This window comes from Phocoena sinus, chromosome 4, assembly GCF_008692025.1.
Source record: "Phocoena sinus isolate mPhoSin1 chromosome 4, mPhoSin1.pri, whole genome shotgun sequence".
Taxonomy (NCBI): domain Eukaryota; kingdom Metazoa; phylum Chordata; class Mammalia; order Artiodactyla; family Phocoenidae; genus Phocoena; species Phocoena sinus.
The window spans coordinates 35,184,153-35,203,852 of record NC_045766.1 but is presented as its reverse complement, the minus strand read 5'-3'; the positions used below and the strand labels follow the sequence as shown (position 1 = coordinate 35,203,852).

The 19,700-nt window shown below is 39.1% G+C and overlaps 1 protein-coding gene across 1 annotated transcript in view; it reads left to right on the top strand.

The window, feature by feature from the left end:
• The window catches only part of PLCH1 (phospholipase C eta 1), a 237,967-nt gene extending 221,851 nt beyond the window's left edge, over window positions 1-16,116 (top strand). Inside the window, exons 17-23 of the mRNA XM_032631291.1 lie at window positions 67-174; window positions 1,201-1,325; window positions 5,615-5,699; window positions 7,630-7,776; window positions 8,012-8,091; window positions 10,099-10,453; window positions 12,886-16,116. Of these exons, the coding sequence (XP_032487182.1) occupies window positions 67-174; window positions 1,201-1,325; window positions 5,615-5,699; window positions 7,630-7,776; window positions 8,012-8,091; window positions 10,099-10,453; window positions 12,886-14,972 (2,987 nt within the window). The 3' untranslated portion in view covers window positions 14,973-16,116. The remainder of the gene's footprint in view (window positions 1-66; window positions 175-1,200; window positions 1,326-5,614; window positions 5,700-7,629; window positions 7,777-8,011; window positions 8,092-10,098; window positions 10,454-12,885) is intronic.
• Window positions 16,117-19,700: the final 3,584 nt, after the last annotated feature.

Below are 19,700 nucleotides of genomic sequence, written 5' to 3'. Positions count from 1 at the left end.
GGTTCTCCGTGTGTCTTGACTATGCTGCTGTCTTGCCTAATTCTCTTAAACTTTGAACTTGCACAGTGGCATTGAACTACCAGTCTGAGGGGCGAATGATGCAGTTAAATCGAGCCAAATTCAAGACAAATGGCAATTGCGGCTATGTCCTCAAACCCCAGCAGATGTGCAAAGGTGTGTGTTAATTTCATAGTCATAGCTCTGAACGCAGGAGGCCTCTATTGAAGGAGCTCTGTGGAAAGTGTGATGCCTCTGTTTTGCAACATGATTTTTAAAAAAGAGATAAATTCGGTATTGAAATGTAAATAAAGAACTCTTGTCACAACTGTTTAATATTTGGGTAGCGTGATGTTTACAAAGTTCCTTGTGATGTTATGCACTTAAAGAGGGACATGGATAATAGCAGTGGATTGTCACCTGAAATCCAGTCGTCCAGCATTATATTCACTAGGCATTATTTGTAAACTGAATGCTTTCAGAAACTCTCTAAGGGAGTGAGTCTGAGACCTGCTGGCAAAATTGTAATAACACCTGAAACAATTTTATCAAGCCCTTTTTAGTCAGTTTATTCCAATTACAAAACTGTGCTAACAACAACAAAAAAAGATAATGCAATGTTATATCAAAAACGCTTCCTTTTGGTTCTGCTCATTAAAATTCTTTTTAAAATTTCCAAGTTGGATTTTTAACAGTTCAGGTAAAAGACTTGTTGACAGATGTGTCTTCAGAATTTTGTGCTTTGCGTGTTTTCTTGCTATACTGTTTACTTAATTTCAGGTCTTCTTTCTGTTTATTATACTCACTCTATACCTGCAATAGTTTAGGATAGAAAATTATGTGAATCTGACAACTGCTCCCCTTCTCTATACTATGGACAGTCAAATAAAATGTTCCTCTTACCCCCTGCCTTGGTTGGTAATTGCATCGCAGACGCTTGTTTTAAATTGGTCCATTCTTCTGGCCTTTGGGAGCATAGATTCTAACCAAAAAACACAGCTATGGAAATGCCAGCTGGCATTGCCTTCAGGCAAAAGCCACGCTGATAGTCAGGTGATAACTTCTTTGCTTTAAGAAACACTATAGTAAGCCAGCATTTATTGTTTCTTTGTTCTACAAGCTTAAGGTATGTAGGGGTATGTGTGTGTTTATTTTTCCATGCTACCAAACCTAGATTTTTAACCTCTGCTTTACTTGGCTTAGGTACTTTCAACCCTTTCTCTGGTGATCCACTTCCTGCCAACCCTAAGAAGCAGTTCATCCTGAAAGTAATTAGTGGACAACAGCTCCCCAAACCTCCAGATTCCATGTTTGGAGACCGAGGCGAGGTAAGCTGTATACGACCAAGTGGTTAATTATGTGATTTATTTTATTGTGTTTACATTTCATCTGAAATGTCTTAAGGGCTGTGTATGTGTGTGTGTGTGTGTGTGTGTAAATGAGCACTGACCTCAGCTCATCAGATATTAACTGACTTATTGGCAAAGCACACGCAATTCTTTCTGGAGTGCAGTGCATCATCTATTTTGGAGGCATGAGTGCAATACAGTTCAATTCACGATTCAAGACTGACACGGGCAATGCTAAACTGAGATGCAAGGAGCAGTTTTGTTATTAATAGACACATTGCCTAGGAGAACATCTTAACCTTCCATCTGCCTTTCTCATCCACTGTGACCCTCATCTCTGCTGCACATCAGCCACCTACTCCCTGGCCACAGGCTGGCTCTTGCCTTGATGCATTTCTGTTGCGTGATTTTAAAATGTCTCCCTCTGTGACCACAGCCTCTGCTCTTTCCAGAGCTTTCATTCCGTTATTCCCATTCCACCTGCTGTTGGCCTCCTTGGCCTCCATTTTCTCCCTACCTGTCAGCCCCTCCTCTGTTCATGTCCTTCCTCTCAGGAGTGGTCCATCACTTCAGGCTCTTTGCCACTCCCACCTGTTAAACTATCCTTTCTGGATCTTGAATGTCGATGGTGAAACCATGCAGCTCTGCAGTGGTCCCACCATCAACTCTGTCTCAAATCTCCACTGACCCACACGTAGTGCTGCACTGCCATCCCAGCTCCACCTGATCAGTCCTCTATCCTATTCTCCACAGTGGCTATTTTCAACCTCGTCTCTCCTCAAACATTTGTTCTCATCACTTTCTCCAGTAGATGGCGCCATGTCCTCCTTCTCAGAAAGTAGGAGCTTCAGATGGGACCATGTCTTTCATCTGCATTGCCTTCAGCCTAATCCAAGCCACCATCTCTTGGCAGTTCTGCTGCAGTAACCTCCCAGCTCACTGGCCTCCCTGCTTCCAGTTCTGTTCTCTCAGCATCAAGAATAGTTATTTTGGTAGTATCAGAAAGTTTATCCTTACTTCCTCTTCTTTCCATTTTTCTTTATTGTCTGCAAAAAGGAAGACTCACTTCCTATATTTTCCCCCAAACTTTTTATTTCGAAATATTTCAAACCTCAGGAAAGTTGCAATAAGAGTAAAATGAACACAGTATCTCCAGCACCTAGATTCACCAATTAACTCATTAAATTGTGTTACTTTTGCTTTATCTTCCTTTCATGTGTAAATGTGTGCATAAATATACATATACACATACATATATACTTATCCACGTGAAAGGGAGAAATAAAGCAAATATAACAAAATTTAATTATATATATGTGTGTATATATATACATTTTCTTTTCTTTGGAGAGTCATTTGAGAGTAAGTTAACATCATGACCCCAATCCCTAAATACTTCAGCATTTGTCTCTTAAGAACAAGAAGTTTATCCTGGATAGCCACAATACAGTCGTTACACCCATGACATTTAATATCGGTACAATAATATATTTTTTTCTATTTTATTTTATTTTTTTAGACCATCAGAACTTTATTCATTTTTTAAAATTTTATTTAAAAAAATTTTATACAATTTTTACAGGTTACTTTCCATTTACAGTTATTACAAAATATTGGCTGTATTTCCCACGTTGTACAATACATCCTTGAGCCTATCTTATACCCAATAGTTTGTTGGTACAAGAATGTTACCTAATATAAAATTTATATTCAGTTTTCCCCCATTGTCCCCAAATTGTTCTTACATCTTCTTTTTTTCTTTTTAGATTCAGAATCCAATTAAGAATCACACATTGCTTATAGTTGTCATTTCTCTTTGGTCTTTTAAAATATAAAACAGTTCTCCAGCTTTTGTTTTCATTATATTGATATTTTTAAAAATGTCCAAGCCAGCTGTGTCCAGAGTGTCCTTTGGTTTGGATTACCTGATTGTTTGTTCATGATTAGAATCAGACTAAACATATTTGGCAGGAATACTACATGGGCAATGTGTATCCTTCTCAGTGTATCATATCTGGGGCCATATTATGTCAGTTTATCCCAGGATTGATAATGTTACTTGGATAAGGAGGTTTCTTCCAGGTGTTTTTCACTGCATCGGTATTTCTTTATCTTTGTAATACATAGTCTTTGGGGTTAGAGTAATCATTTAAATGCATGAGGATTATCTTCTTTTATAATTAAAATAAAATCCAACCTCCTTATTGTGGTTTATGAGGTTCTCTGTCAGGAGATTTTAACTCTTTTTTGAGCCATAGAACCCACTGGCATCTGATGAGGCCTTTGGACCCCTTCTCAGAATAATGTGTTTGCGTAAAATAAAATAGATAAAGGTACACAGGACAAATTATATTGAAATTCACTTACCAGTATATTAAAAACAAACTGTGACATACAAATATGTATGCAATAAATAGCAGGTTCTAGAGGGGGGTTGAATAACTATTAGAATTTTGAAGTCGTGATAAGTATGGGTGATACACGGAGATTTCTGCAGCAACTATAATGTGACTTGAAAACATCTGTGATTTCTGCCAGGCACAGAATTACAGTACTAATACTCTACTATTTGTGCTTTAGTCAGAGGCTAATGAAAATATAGTGTCTCCCCCCTCTAGTCCCCCTGAATTCTCAACCTGTGATCTCTCACACTGTTCATATCTCTGAGAATGAAATAATAATTTTTCTTGCTCCTAATCAAAAAATTGATTGTCATCTTTAATTTTCACCTTTTCTTTGCTCTCCACATCTACTCAATTAACATCTCTTGGACATTCTACCTCCCAAATCTCTCCCTAATCTTGCTACCACTATGCAGTTCCATTCTCCCAGCATGTCACCTGGATTACAGCATGATGAAGCGGACACTGTTATCTTAGGTTTACAGATGAGGAAACTGAAGCACAGACAGTTACACGACTTGCCAAAGTCCAGCACAGGAACCAAGCGTCGAAGCAAGAAGTTGTTCTTCAAGCCTGTGGCTTCTTAAATTCCTTAATTTAGACTTAAATTAATCCTCTTAAATTCCTTAAAATTAAGGAATTTAATTTTATTTTCCTTAGTCATATTTATTAGCTGTCCCCAAATCCAAGACTCCCAATGGTACAGTTTTACCACAGTGTTCTATTCTAAGGAAAAACTTTTAGCATCAAAGAATTAATGGAAAACTAGTAAACTTTAGCTGTGATTTATTTAGTCAACAAAAAGCGTGTCTATCCACCTAACATCTCAAAATGTTTTTCTATCATACCTGTCTAGTTCATACTCCATGAAGCTCCCTCCAAAACTGTATTCCCCTTAGTCTCCAAGCTCCTAAAAATATGTTTTCCCAGACTTCATAATTCTCTCCTTTCTGGGTTCCTTAGGATTTTATTCCTTCATTGCTACTTATCCAGTACTGGCACTACAAAGGAGAGCTTACAGATGACAAACAAAGGAGGATCCCTCTCCCAGAGGGCAGGGGATATGGGGGAGGTAAAGTGAGGAAGAGGGGAACTAAACACTCATATTTTTCTTTTGATTACCTTTTCATCTTTTTATTTTTAAATACTTTTAAATTTACATCATAGTACACAATTGATTTAACTACATTAAAGTGCACCAATCAAATGTGGATAACCTGATTAATTATTGTGTAAGCAGATCAAGGTAGAACATATCCAGAACCCCCAGAAGGCTTCCGTCCACCCTCCCAGTCAATATCTACTCCCAGCCCTCCCTTCCCCCCATCAAATACCAGTCCCTGTCAAAACAGATTAATTTAGTCTGTGCTCAAACTTTATGTAAATGGACTCTGACGGCATACACTCTTTCGTGTCTGGCTTGTTCCACATTATGGCTATGTAGCACAACTTTGTTGTTTTTTCATTGCTGTGTGGTATTCATTAGATGAATGTTCTGCAGTTTATCCATCTTACTCATAATGGACATTGAGGTTGCTTCCAATGTGTGACTATTATGAATTCACCTGCTCTGAGTATTTCTGCATAGATAGACACTCTCATTTCTGTTGGGTATATACCTTCAACTGGAGTTGAAGGTTCATTGGGTTAAGTTTTTGTAGCATTAGTAGATATTGGCAAATAACAATGTAATCTTTTTTTTTATTCCTGCTTCATAGTTGACTCTGTTGAATCTGGTACAATTTCTCTTTCTTAGTAAGCACCTAAATAAATGGGTTGCTGTTGATATGTGATACTTTGGTCAATATTCTTAAATTAACGTGTAGAAATTTATCAGTTGTAGTAATACTTTCTTTATCTATATAGATCATTGATCCTTTTGTAGAAGTTGAAATTATCGGATTGCCAGTAGATTGTTGTAAAGACCAGACTCGTGTGGTAGATGACAATGGTAAGATTATAATAATCTCTGTTCACTTTTAATAAGGATGCTCTAGAAATAGAGTTTGCACTGAAAAAGAGAATTTGTCTACATGGAAGAGAAACAAATTTCTAAAATCTGTAACTGCCATCTGAGTTTTGTTAAGATTTTTCAACACATAAAACTAAGTAAATATGGTATTGATGCATGGTATATTTTGATGGATGCTGTAATCTAGGCTCTCAAGACTTCTGCTTTTGAAGCAAATGGTTTTTTCTAGTGAAATGAATGATATTTTAAAGATCTGGGTTAAAACTTCATGTAGGAAAATGACTCGTTATATTTTTATATTGTTTTCGTGACATGAGTTGCTTCAAAGTCTCATTTGTGAAGCCCACGTCCTAATGATTTCTCATTTTTTTCTGGAGCATGTACAACTGTAAAGGCAAGTGCAGCGTGCTCTGGCAAGTTTACTTCTTGAATATGTACTTGTGGTGCATGGGCAGCGTTCTTCTTCTGTTTTGGCCGTAATGTAAAGAAAACTTTCTTTACTCAAGCCTCATGTCTTTTTCTTAGTAATCTTCTAAGGTTGTATTTATTCATACATATGACAAACATTATTGCATGCCTGTTTTTCTCAATCTCTAGTCCTTAATACTGTAAAAAATCTAAACCCCAATCCTCAAAATGCTTGGGAAGTTAGAGGTTCCTAGAGAGACCTTAAGAGGAGTTTAAGGAAAGGAATTAGAGGGTTCAAGAGTAGCACAAACCTGTTACTTAGGAAATAACATGCTTAAAATAAGCAAACTTCCCATACTGCATTTTCCTACCGATGCTCAATATATTTTTTTTGGTCTCAGAAATAATTGAGATGTCATCAGTAAGTCAACAAAAAGTATCCCTTCTCTTGTTCAGGAGGGACATCTCAATGATTTTCAGTCCATAACTATTTCATTAGCTAAGGCATTAGGGTTAAGTGGCTGATGCCTTCTGAATGCATACATTTAATAACGTGAATTTTCATTTTTAGAAAAGAAAAACAAACAGAGTGCTTGAATTTTTATCAGTTTAATTATTTTATCAGAGAATTTTACCAAGAAATAAATGTGGTTTTGCCTTTTAGAATTTGAGTTGAATTATATGCCTTTCCTATTTATTTTCAGTAGCTATGAAAATATGTCATCTTTCACGTATTAAGGTCTTGCTTCATGAGAAGCCACTGGAAATCAGCGGTGCCTCGTCTCCTTTGGCTCTGTCACTAGTTGCATGATGTTAGGCATGTTATTTTCTCTGAACATCAGTTTTCTCAACTATAAAATGAGCATTATATTTCCTATGTTGAAAAGTGAGCATAGGTTACTTGTGTAATTTTTAAGTGTTATATATTTTTGAAAGTCAGTGATATATATTTTTTCTTAATTAGAAAAAAACCTCTGCCCTTCCACCCTTAGAGGATTACCATAAGAATTAAATAGGATGGTATATGTACCATAGCATTGAAACCTTACAAAATGCTTGCTGGTGATGCTTACAGCAGCAGAATCTTTGGTGGGTGAGAAGCATCATTTCTACTGGGGTGGGATGGGGGTGGGGGAGAGGAGTCATTCTTTATTGCTTTTGCTAAAACATTATTCTTAGATCGCTACTGTAGATACTTTTTGAGCTTATTGAAACATTCTAGATATTGTCTAAAAGAGCTTTCTCTACAATGCAATGTGGCATCAAAGATTATTAGAATTGACGTAATAATTTACAGGCAATTTCTTACCAATTATTTTCTAGCAATGGGGTAAATTCCAAGGCTTTATTTCATTAAGGCATCCCGGGGTGGCTCAGTTGTCTTCACGAGTTTAATAACCATTGCAAGCAATTTTCACTGTCTGCTTTGCAGATGTTGCTGCTAAATCATTTTTAGCCAACCCCTTTGCTTTCCTAATTTGTCTTTTCCTGTTTCTCTGAGGATTTAACCCTGTGTGGGAAGAAACCCTCACATTTACAGTACACATGCCAGAAATAGCTTTGGTTCGGTTCCTTGTCTGGGATCACGATCCGATTGGACGAGATTTTGTTGGGCAAAGAACTGTGACCTTTAGCAGCTTAGTGCCTGGTAAGTCTGGCTGGCCTTTTCTCTCTAGACCATTCCTTTTCTTTGGAAGATTTAACATATGATATGTGATATACATGATACATGGCATATATGATATATAAAATATGTGTTATATGATAATGTGAGTGTTAACATAAAGAACTATAGTAAAGTCAGGTATTTAATTCTGTTGCACCCATGGGAAAGCCAAACACAAGTTCAACTAAAAGGAAACTACTTTCTCTACTTTTATCAGGCTACCGGCATGTCTATTTGGAAGGACTGACGGAAGCATCCATTTTTGTCCACATAACAATCAATGAAATCTATGGAAAGGTAAGAAAGATCACAGGGCTTAAAGCCACATGCAACAATAATATGGTCCTTAATAAAGTTTTCTAATTCATTTCATAAAAGGGAACGTGTATCTTGACAAGCTGTTTTTTTAACAGAAAACTCTAGTGAAGCCCAGCCCACACTGTGCTCAGTGTGCCCTCCTGCCCACAGGTCTCCATCCGTGTGTGCTCCTTCCGCTTTTTAGGGGTGTGTACTCATTCCCTCCACCTAGGGGCCCTCTCTGGGCTTAAAAGAATTGAGAAAACTATTACTCTCTAGGGCAATCATTTGTTTGACTAAAACAGGAAAGATAGACTTACATATTTGAATCTTATTATAATCCTTAAAAAGACCCAGCTGACTGCAGTGGGAAATGTAGTCTCAGATGTTTGAATTACCTGTACTAACTGGACTATGATCCCAGCCAGTTCTAGGCAGGATGCATTCATTCAGTGCCATTGTATTCAACTGGAAACCTAAAAATCATGAATGAATTAAAAGCCACCCACAGGACTTAAAAGGAAGAGACCATAAAAGTGTATTCTAGCTCTTTGCTGATGCCAATTTCTTCATTGCAGAGCTCACTTGAGATTTACAAATCAATAGGCTGTCCTCTGGTAATGCCAAGTAATTGGGGACTTGGCCACTGGAATCAATTTTCAGGACTAGATGTGATTTGGAGGGACTGTAGCATTGACCAGGGCCCGGGAATGTCCAGTGCTCTTTATCAGAAGGTCTGCATTGCCTGGAGCTCCTCCTCCAGAGGTATATCCATTCTCTGTGCTTCCGTTTCCTTATTTGTACATGTGGGGTAAAAATAGTACCTACTTCATAAACAAATACTTTACTTTTAAAAAGCTGCCTGGCACATAGTAAATGCTCAAAAATGTTGGCTAATATTAATATTAGAGACTATAATCCAACTGGCAGGTAGTGGACCAATCTGGCCTGAAATAGGAGGTATGTGTTTATTCTCACATCCATCAGTTGGGAGGGGTGAGGTGCTAAGGATCCTAATTTCTAAGAGTGATAAAGTTTTATGACTTTCTGTGTTTAGTCCTGGGTTTCTATTTGTGCTTGTTGGGCTCTCTCCTCTGGCCTAAACATACACAAATGTAAATAAATGATCGAAAAATGATTCTTGAATTTCTAGGAATCCCCAGGTGAACGAAGCAGCATCTCTAGCACTTAACATGCTTGAGAGAAATAATAAAAATCAGTTTGTTAGAAACTTGAGCCAAGAAGGTGTTCTGTAGGACTTGTGTTCTCTTTCCTAAATAAATGTCCATGTGTAAGTCATTAATTACTTTCAAGGGGTGTTTGGGTTGATATGCGTAAACCACAACACGATAGTGGTGAACTGAGCAATGAATGAACTTGTGACTAAAAATCCAAAGTGGGAGAAAGGGTTTAGAGAGCATATTGTGTTCTATCTCCTTCTGTTTTTACTTGTGCAGCCTTCTTGAACGAGCCCAAACTGTGTTTTGTTGTGCTTTTTTCCCCCTTGCAGTGGAGCCCTTTAATACTCAACCCCAGTTACACTATATTGCACTTTCTAGGAGCTACAAAGGTAGTTTCTCAGCATGGTGCTTGGTTCTTGCTGGCGCGTTTCTCTTTCAGTGGTCATGGCGGCATGCTCTCTCACATCGCTCCATCTTCCTGCTTACCACTTTAAAACATGCATCCGTTGCTTTAAGGTGGCTCAAGTTCATTACCGTCTTTTCACTGTGGAAACTCTTCCTACCACCTTGTCACCTTCGGGCAGGAAACTTGTGGGAAAGCTTGGTTGTGAAAATGGGAGGCTGCCTTCCTCCCGAAGTCAGGTTGATAAAATGTGCATGACGTTGTGCAAACATGCTGTGAGCTGCTGTTTTCTTGGTTTGAATACTCTTCAGTGGCTGTGAGATTTCGTTTCGTATCCATTTTTCATGGAGCTGTCATTTAAAAGGCAAGCAGTTGACACAGTGGTATTTGCTTAACTTGTGCTTGGTCCTTTTGTGTCTTCAGAACAGACAGCTCCAAGGTCTGAAAGGGCTGTTCAATAAGAATCCCAGGCACAGCTCTTCAGAAAACAGTTCCCATTATGTTCGGAAGCGATCGATTGGAGATAGGATTCTGCGACGCACAGCCAGTGCTCCAGCCAAAGGCAGAAAAAAGAGCAAAATGGGCTTCCAAGAAATGGTAGAGGTAAAGGATTCTGTGTCTGAGGCTGCAAGAGATCAAGATGGGGTCCTGAGAAGGACCGCACGGAGTTTGCAAGCACGCCCTGTCTCTATGCCTGTTGACAGAAGTCTTCTGGGGGCTCTGTCGCTGCCTATATCCGAAACTGCAAAAGACACAGAAGGAAAAGAAAACTCTCTGGGTAAGATGCTTTAAGTTTCTGTAAGAATACACCCCTTTAAGGCCCATTTTGGTCCCTAATTACCATTATTACATGACTGACATTTTGTAGTCAAAGTAAAATATACTGAAAAATAAAACATTACAGTACATTACAGTGTTACCTTTTAGACCATATTTTAAACTTTGGAGAGTGGGTGGTAAAAGAGCTATCTCCTAGTCACCTAAAGCCTCAAAATAACATTGACATCTGAAATTGACAGTGAGGGATCAGGTGTGATGGCATGGAGCCTACGGGTCTATGAGGCACAACAGAGGGAGGTGAAACCTGCAAAATATTAGCAGAGATCATGGTTTTCTAAGTGGGTACAATATTTACTGATTTTCTGAGGAGGAATAGAATTAAATGGACTTTTCCGAGGTTGAATTTAGTTATATTTCTTTCCCACCATATAACACGTTTTCTACAATTGGAAATGTTTATGGAGAAAGAGGAAAAGCCAGATGTTAAAAGTAATCCACCTTCTTCACTTGAGAAATCTTTGCTTCCACAAGAGGTGGCTTATTAGCTGTTTTCCTGTGGCCTCGTTTCCCTGACCCTTGGATGTTGGCAGGGAAGGAAGCATGTCTGCAGTTCCTGTCCGTTCATAGATTCCTCAGGCATAGGAAGCAGGCATTACCCACCTTTTCCCCTAATTTGAGCATAATGCTTCACTCATATCAAGAACGTGATAAAGAGTGATATCTGCTTTACAGTGTACCAAAGAGCTCTTGCCTTGTGTCTGTGACTCTGCCTCCACCCTATTTTAGATAACCTAAGCACCCAAACTGTGTCCATGTGAGGTCTCTGCAACAAATGTTTTAATTAAATCAAAATCACTTCAGACAGGAGAACGTGATACCTGTTTCTTCTAGCAAAAGTCTTTCATCATGCAGTCTACTTTCAATGATCTATTTTCTCACAAACACCGCTTTGCTTGTATTGATTTTTATTGTAAGATATTGTAGGGAGACAAACCAATTTTTGAATGGTTTATTTGAAGGAGAAAAAGGCAGTTAACAAGTTTGAAATTTTGCTAAGAGCAGTATCAGAGAAGAGATGAAATATATGCTTTAAAATTTATTTCAAAACTCCATTTTGGGGGAAAGTAAACTACATGTAAATATAAATAACTCCATTTTGGGGGGAAAATAAAGCAAAAGAAATTAGTAATAATTAATCCTGTAATGCCACAATTCAGATGTTACTACCATTAAGGTGAGTTAGAAAGTAACAGTTATGTTTCTTTCCTCCCTTTAAAAAACAGGAAATTTATATAAGTTATTCATATATATATAGCATAATATAATGATACTTAGGTATAAAACTTATAAATATGGAGCAGTACATAACCATGCAATGATTCAAGTTATCATGTAGAAGAAAAATTAAGTGGAAAAAATGCAGAATAAAAAATTGTATACATAATTCTATCCCTCTACAAAAGCTTACAGTGGCTATCTGAGTGGTAACATCATATAATCTTTTTTTTTTCCTTATAATTTTTGGGTTTATCAAATTTTTATGATGAATTTTTTTAGTTAGGAAAATATTTAATAAAAAGTTAAACATTTTCTTGATTCTCATAACTGAAAGCATAAAATCCGTTAAAATAATGTGATTAAGAACACTTGAACACCTAATATCAATATTGTCTTAGCACTATACTAAACAGGATGGGTACCCCAAATTACTTTGAATTGTGTATTTTTATAGTTTTCCTTACTGTGCCTGATATCTTACTGCCTCTTTTAGGGGAGAATGCAATATGAAATTTATGTATTAAAACCAAAAAATAGGATCAATGGAAAATTAGATATTAGCAATGGTATAAAATTGGTGACCAAGTCTTTATTTTTACATTTTAAAGTCAACAGATACTGACATTTTAATGTATCTATTGCACCCTCCAATTTGTTTTAGAAATTAATTGGTTAAAATCAGTATTTTGACAAAATGTTTTTCAAAATGATTTGTGTGGGGTTTCTTTTTTTCTAACACACGTATAACTTTGAAAGCTTACAGTATCTTGCTTACAGGTACCACAATACTTTGTTTAACAGAGCTGTCTTGTTCTGTTTCTATTGCCATGCTTCTGTGTAGTACAAATCTGAATAGGAAACAACTTAAGGTAATCTTCACTGTAAAAGTATGGTAACTCATTGACATTTTTTTTTACAATGAATATTACATCCTTAGCTGATGTAATAGCTATTCAAAGGGAAGTTTCAGTGAAATTTTACCATTTATCCATCACACAGACACTTTGTTGCAAATCTATGCAATCCATAATTATATTGTCACGATGTAACAGATTTACATTTTCCATTTGTCTGTCTGAAGACAAACATGAGTGTTTGCAGGTCCTACGTAAAGTGATACATGTCACTTAAAATATTGTTTGTTTCATTCAGCAGAAGATACGGATGACAGAAGAGATGGGAAGGCAAGTATAAAAGACCAACATTTTCCATATTTCAACAAAAAGTTATCCGCTTCCTCCAGTGCTCTCCTCCACAAAGACATCAGCCACGGGGACTCTGCTGTTTCTACCGCCAACTTGTCAATCACAGAACAGTTGCTACCAGGTCCAAAGGGTGGGAGAACCAAATCAAATGTGTTAAGTGATCGCCAGGAACACCAGTGTACCAACAAATCCCTCTCCCCAAGGCAGCATTTGGCTCGTGACCCTGCAGTTAGCCTAACACAAGATCTATGTGGTGTGAAAACCAAGGAAAATGGGAATGCTGGGGGCTTCGTGGTAGGGAAAAGCGCATTGTCAGGAAGCATCCTTTCTCAAAGCAATCTGGAGATTAAGAAGCCGGAAGGTAATTGGGATAAGGGCAGAGCTGCAACATCCTTTTCTTTGTCAGACGTCTCTACGCTCTGTTCTGACATACCTGACTTACATTCCACTGCAATTCTCCAGGAGAGTGAAATTTCCCATCTTATTGATAATGTCACTTTGACAAATGAGAATGAGCCTGGCAGTTCCATCTCAGCACTGATTGGCCAGTTTGATGAGACCAGCGACCAGGTTAACCGCACAGTTTTGTCTCATCTTCAGAGCCCCAGTGTGATAGCAGGCCATCCTCCCTTGCCGACCATGGACCTAAAAATGCCCTTCAAGCATGGCTTTTCCAGTGGAAAACCCAAGTCATCCTTCCTGTGCTCATCTCCTGAGCAGACTGCATTCTTGGGGCACGAGAACTCTGAATGCTCAACACATGCAGCTGTTTGTGAATCTATCTGCACTCCTGTCTCTAAAACTAAAGCAGATGATGACCTTTCTGGGAAGACCAAGACAGGGGCCATGGAAAACAATCTGCCTCTGTCCTCTAATAATCCTCACTGCTGGTTACTAAAAAGTCCCACCCACAAAAACGACTGGGAAATACTGAAGAACCACAGCCCTGCCACTTCCACTGACTTGACACTGAAAGATGTAATGGTGGATCCCACTCTCTGTTTAAATTCTGGGGAGAGCAGTCTCGTGGAAATGGATGGAGACTCACAAAGTCTGCCTTTAACAACCTATGGATATAGGAGAGAGGGCACAAGTCACCTCGCTTCTCCTTTAAAACTGAAATACAGTCAGGATGTGGTGGAACATTTTCAAAGAGGCTTGAGAAATGGCTACTGTAAAGAGACTCTCCACTCTTCTGTCTCTGAAATATTCAACAGTAGTATTCAAGATGTCAAAAATCAAAATATTTCTCGTCTAGCCTATCAGGGTGCTGGTTTTATGCATAACCATTTCTCAAATTCAGATGCAAAAAAGAACCAGACCCCTGGGCCCCTGTCTAGCGTTCAAGACATGCCTGACCCTGCCCCCGAGCGGTCCACACACCCTCCTCTGCCTGCTCTGAAGCTGCCCAGTCCTTGCAAATCCAAAAGTCTGGGAGACTTAACATCAGAGGACATCGCCTGTAATTTTGAAAGCAAGTACCAGTGTATTAGTAAGAGCTTTGTTACAACGGGCATCAGAGACAAGAAGAGCGTAACTGTGAAAACAAAGTCGTTAGAGCCTATAGATGCCCTGACCGAACAGCTGCGGAAGCTTGTGTCCTTTGACCAGGAAGACGGCTGCCAAGTGCTGTATTCCAAGCAAGAGGTCAATCAGTTCCCCAGGGCACTGGTCAGAAAGTTGTCATCCAGAAGTCAGAGCAGAGTGCGCAACATTGCCAGTCGCGCCAAGGAAAAGCAGGAAGCCAACAAGCAGAAAAGTGTGAACCCCAGCCCTGTGGGAGGAGTGGTTCTTCGAAGCAAACCCTGCGCGCCGGCACCCGCGGGGAACCGGCACTCCACTGGCTCGTACATCGCGGGCTACTTGCGGAGCGCCAAGGGCGCCTGCGGCGTGGAGGGCCGCGGCATCCCCGAGGGCGCGTGCGCAGCCCTGCGCTCCGGGCATGCCGACCAGTTCTGTTCACATCATTCCGTTTTGCAGACCGAGCCGAGCAGTGATGATAAACCAGAAATTTATTTTCTTTTGAGACTGTGAATTACATAAAGCTGCATTTTTTTTTTTTTTTTTTTTACATTTTAAATAAGCTGCATTTTCACTGTTTACAAGATATTCTGTAGAATGTCTGAGTTTTCAGTAAATACGGTCCTTGGCTTTGAGATGATTTTAAAATGTATTTTTCTTAAACTTGTATTACCGTCTCCCTTTGACTCCATGTGTTCTTCTTGTTCATGCGTTTGTATATAGCTTCGGGTGGCATTTCCCATGTACCTTTCTGATCTTTCTCCCCTGAGGTATAAACTCATCATTGGTATGATGTATGTGCATGCCCTAGATGTGAAACTTCTCAGCAGCTTGGTTTCTACCGTCCGTATGTTTCACCAAGATGCTCTTTACTCTTTGTCCTCAGATCACAGTCACAAATGTAGTCATTTTTACTGTCAAGAGATTTTACAAAGGACAAAGGGAGGAATTCTTTATTTTAAAGCCACTATCATTTTTCCTAGTTTTCTTTATTAAGAAGCCCAGATGCATTTTTGTAACTCATTTAAAAGAAGATTAAAATAGTTAACTTACCTTTTAAGATTTCTCTACCCCACCCAGAAGGAGAGTTCAAAGGAGATTGGTACCGGCTCCCTCCACACCCTCTCTTTTTTTTTTTTTTTTTTTTTTTGCCACACCCTCTCATTTTTGAGTAGGCTGTGAGGGTATGAGGAATAAAGCAAACTTCTGTATATAAGGACAAAATTGTTTGTTTCACATAAATTTTGTTACATATTTTTGCTAATGGCTTTGTATGTAACAACACAGTTGCCAAGCTATTTGTTGTACTTTTGAATTTTCTGATTAAATTATAGACTGCAAATAATGGCTTTCAGAATGAGGGACTTCCAGCAGATGCTAACAATAACAGTAGCACAAGTTGAAAACTTCCCAAAGCTTTCCAGAAAAAAAAATATTTTCTCATGATAAAACCCAAGTGAATAGATATTTAGAAGAAAGCTGTTCCCTTCAGGGAGCCAAGTAACTATATTTTAGTACCAACATACATTATTTTCACTGTGAATCCATTTTTTATTGCATGTTCAGATGTCCCTCTTTGCTTTTTTGTAACGTTAACTGCAATGACGATGTTCTTGGAGTTCATGAAAATATAATTAAAGGAGATTTTTAAACACTTCGTGAATTTTTTTTTGCAATTGAAGCTCATGTGATGACTGTTGAGTAGGGAACCTGAACCACTCAGAAATATTTGCCTTTTCATCTCTTTGCAGCAGGAGAGATCACTTCTACAGGGACAGTTTTAAGTAGAATTTCATGTCTTTGAGTGTTCTCACTGTGCTTTAAAGACCATATTTGTAAGGCGACTTGAGAAGAGATTCAATGTAATGAGTTTATTTGCATTTGGTGATGATGTTGCTAGTTTAAAAATCCTTCCCAAATCCTGCGTGTGACAGGGGGGTGGGCGGGGGGGGTGGAGGATATGCAGGCAATGCAGGCAAAAGGCTGTATTTGGCAAATTAGGCCACCTGAATCTTTGTTGTGTGTGGGGAGAGTGGGGAGGAAAGCAGTTAGACTCCGCTTTCTCTCAGTTCCCAACCCTGAACTTCTCCCCAGTGCTGAGGGTCTTCCTCTCTTTGGACAAGCACTGGGACGCTGGTTGGGGTAGGGGTGTAATAATGAAAGGAGAGGGACCCATTTTCCATCCCTTGGTGAACCTGAGATATTTCATCATCTTGGGGGTTCTGAACCCACAAAGTTCCATCCTTAGACCTTGGTTTGTTTTTAAAGTATCTTTGTCTTAAAGAGACTAACATGGTATAAAGTTGTTGGAATTCATTTGCAAAAAGGTATAGAATTTATCTGCCTTTTATAATTTGATGGAATATGTATTCTTTTTTTTAATGGATATAGAGGCATTCTGATTATTTATTTATTTGGTTGTGCCAGGTCTTAGTTGCAGCTCAGAGGCTCCTTAGTTGCAGCTCACCCACTCCTTAATTGCAGTACATGGGCTCCTTAGTTGCAACATGCGGGCTCCAGTTGTGGCATGTGAACTCTTAGTTGTGGCATGTGTGTGAGATCTAGTTCCCTGACCAGAGATCAAACCCAGGCCCCCCGCATTGGGAGCGTGGAGTCTTAACCACTGCGCCACCAGGGAAGTCCCAGAAATCTGTATTCTCAAAAAAATCCAGGAGGTTACATATGGATGTCAACCCTATCTCAAGGTGATTTAGTAGTAACATAAATGGTTGGTGCCAAGTGATGGGTTATGAGACCAATCCCCCAGGTACCCGGTGTGTCTGTCGCCCATACATGAAGTATTCTTCTACTGATAGACTTAGGAAGAGGAGGGAAAGTGAATTCATGATTACTATTTGGGGGTTGCCTAATAAGGAATAGGAAGAAATAAAGCTTAAATTTTACTGCAAGCTTTCAGTGCTCGGGTTAGACTCCTGACCAGGGTTTCATTTGTTTGGAAGATGGATCAGGGACTCACTCAGTCACGAGGAAATCACACAGCCAGTGAGATCTCAGGCAAGATATTAACAGGCTTTCTAATTTTTTTCTTTTGAGAGCTAGAGAGTCCAGGAAGCCCCCATTCTCTGCCAAGTCTGACTAGAGCAAGCCCTGTGAGGTTTCATAGTTCTCTCATTTGACTCCTTTCTTACAGGCTGAATGGAATACTCCAAGCCTGGGCAGCAACAGGTGCCTGGGAGAGTTGCCTGCAGCAGTGGCAGTATCCACAGAGGACAGAGTAAAGCTTCTTTTTTTTTCCCTTTTTTAGTGACTCAGCTATATATATATAATCTCCCCATATCCCCTCCCTCTTGTAAAGCTTCTTAACATAAATCTGATCAAGCCATCTTTCCCACTTAAAACCCTTTAGTGGGTCCCCATCTCTTATGGAATAAGGTTCCATAGCCTTTGCATATAAGGTCTGCTATTCGGTACCTTTGTTTCTATAGCCTGGTCTCCTCTGCCTTAGACTGCCCTTTCCTCCTTTACCCACTACATTTTCCAGGATGTATCCTGGAGGGTCCTTTCCTCTAGAGAGCCTTCTCTGATTGTCATCTCCTCTTCCCTGGTTGTACCCAACCCATCAAGAATCCCTCAGCTCCATTTGGGAGCCTTTGACTGCCCTCGATTGTATCAGTCTGTTCACTTGTATGCCTCCCCCACTAGACGCAGACCTCTCTGAGGGCACTGATTAGGCCTTGTGCCCTTTCCTAGCTCAAGGCCTGGTACTTATTTGTATTCAGTAAATGTTTGATACATTGATGAATGAGAACTTAGGGAAAAGGTGAGAGAAAACCTGTGTCTGCTGTCACAGTTTTTTGTGTGCAGGGAAGGAGGAAGAAGCACAGAATCTTGTTTCAAGTGTGGTGATGACTGAATTTATCTTTGTTTCCCTTTAATTTTTTTCATTTCCCTTTTTCCATCCAGCCCATCTTTTTCTCTCCTTTTTAATTTAGTATCTATTTCATTCCCCGTGAGTAAGAGTAGCTGATTTTTGTAAAGGATTCTGCAATTTAAAAATAGTTTTATATGTGGTGCATCTCGCTTGATCCTTACAACAATTTTGTGAAGAGATGAGGTTATCATCATTTCATAGCTTCCGAAAATTAATCTCAGTGAACGTGTGATTTGCCCAAGGTCATGGGGCCTAGGAAATCACCAAGAAAGGTTAATCCAACTCCTACTTTGGTTCTCTTTCCTCTGTACACCATTGCCTTTCCTGAAGACTTTAGTGCATATTTGGTTAGCATCCTTTCCGGGCTAGAGACTCAGCTGGCTGCTGGGATTATGAGAATAGGGACTTGTCTTTAGGGAGCCACCAGCTGGTAGAGATGCTGAGACATAATGTATCGGTTTTGTTCCAAATGTCCAAACATTTAGAAACAATATTACGTGTGGTAGTTGAAAATATAAGGAAAAAGAATTAGAAAGTTATGTTGCCATGCCTATGACGTCCATGAATAACCCAGTTTTTGACAGTTAATAAACTTTATTTTTTAGAGCAGTTTTAGGTTCATAGCAAAACTGAGCAGGAAGGACAGAGATTTCCACTATGCCCTCTGTTCCCGCCCATATGGCCCCATCCACAACTTCCTCCACTATTGACATCATCCGCTACAGTGGCTGTATTTACTACAGTTGATGAACCTACAATGACACATTGTTATCTCCCAAAGTCCATTGTTAACATTAGGGTTCACTCTTGGTGTATTGCACATTCTGTGGGTTTTGATGAATGTATGATGATATATATCCACCGTTGTGATATCACACAGAATAGTTTCACTGCCCTAAAAATCCTTTATGCTCTGCCTATTCATCTCTCCACCGTCCACCCCCAAACCCTGGAGACCATTGATCTTTTTACTGTCTCCATAGTTTTTCCTTTTTCATAATGTCATATACTTGGATCCATACAGCCTTTTCGTATTGGCTTCTTTCACTTAGAAATACTCATTTAAATGTCCTCCAGGTCTTTTCATGTGTGATAGCTCACTTCTTTTTAGTGTGAATAGTATTCCATTGTCTGAATGTACTACAGTTTATCCATTTACCTACCGAAGGACATCTTGGTTGCTTCTAAATTTTGGCAATTAGGAATAAAGGTGCAATAAATATCAATGTGTAGGTTTTTGCATAGACATAAATTTTCAACTCATTTAAGTAAGTACCAAGGAGCATGATTACTGGATCATATGGTAAGAGTATGTTTAGTTTCATAAGAAGCTGCCAAACTGTCTTCCA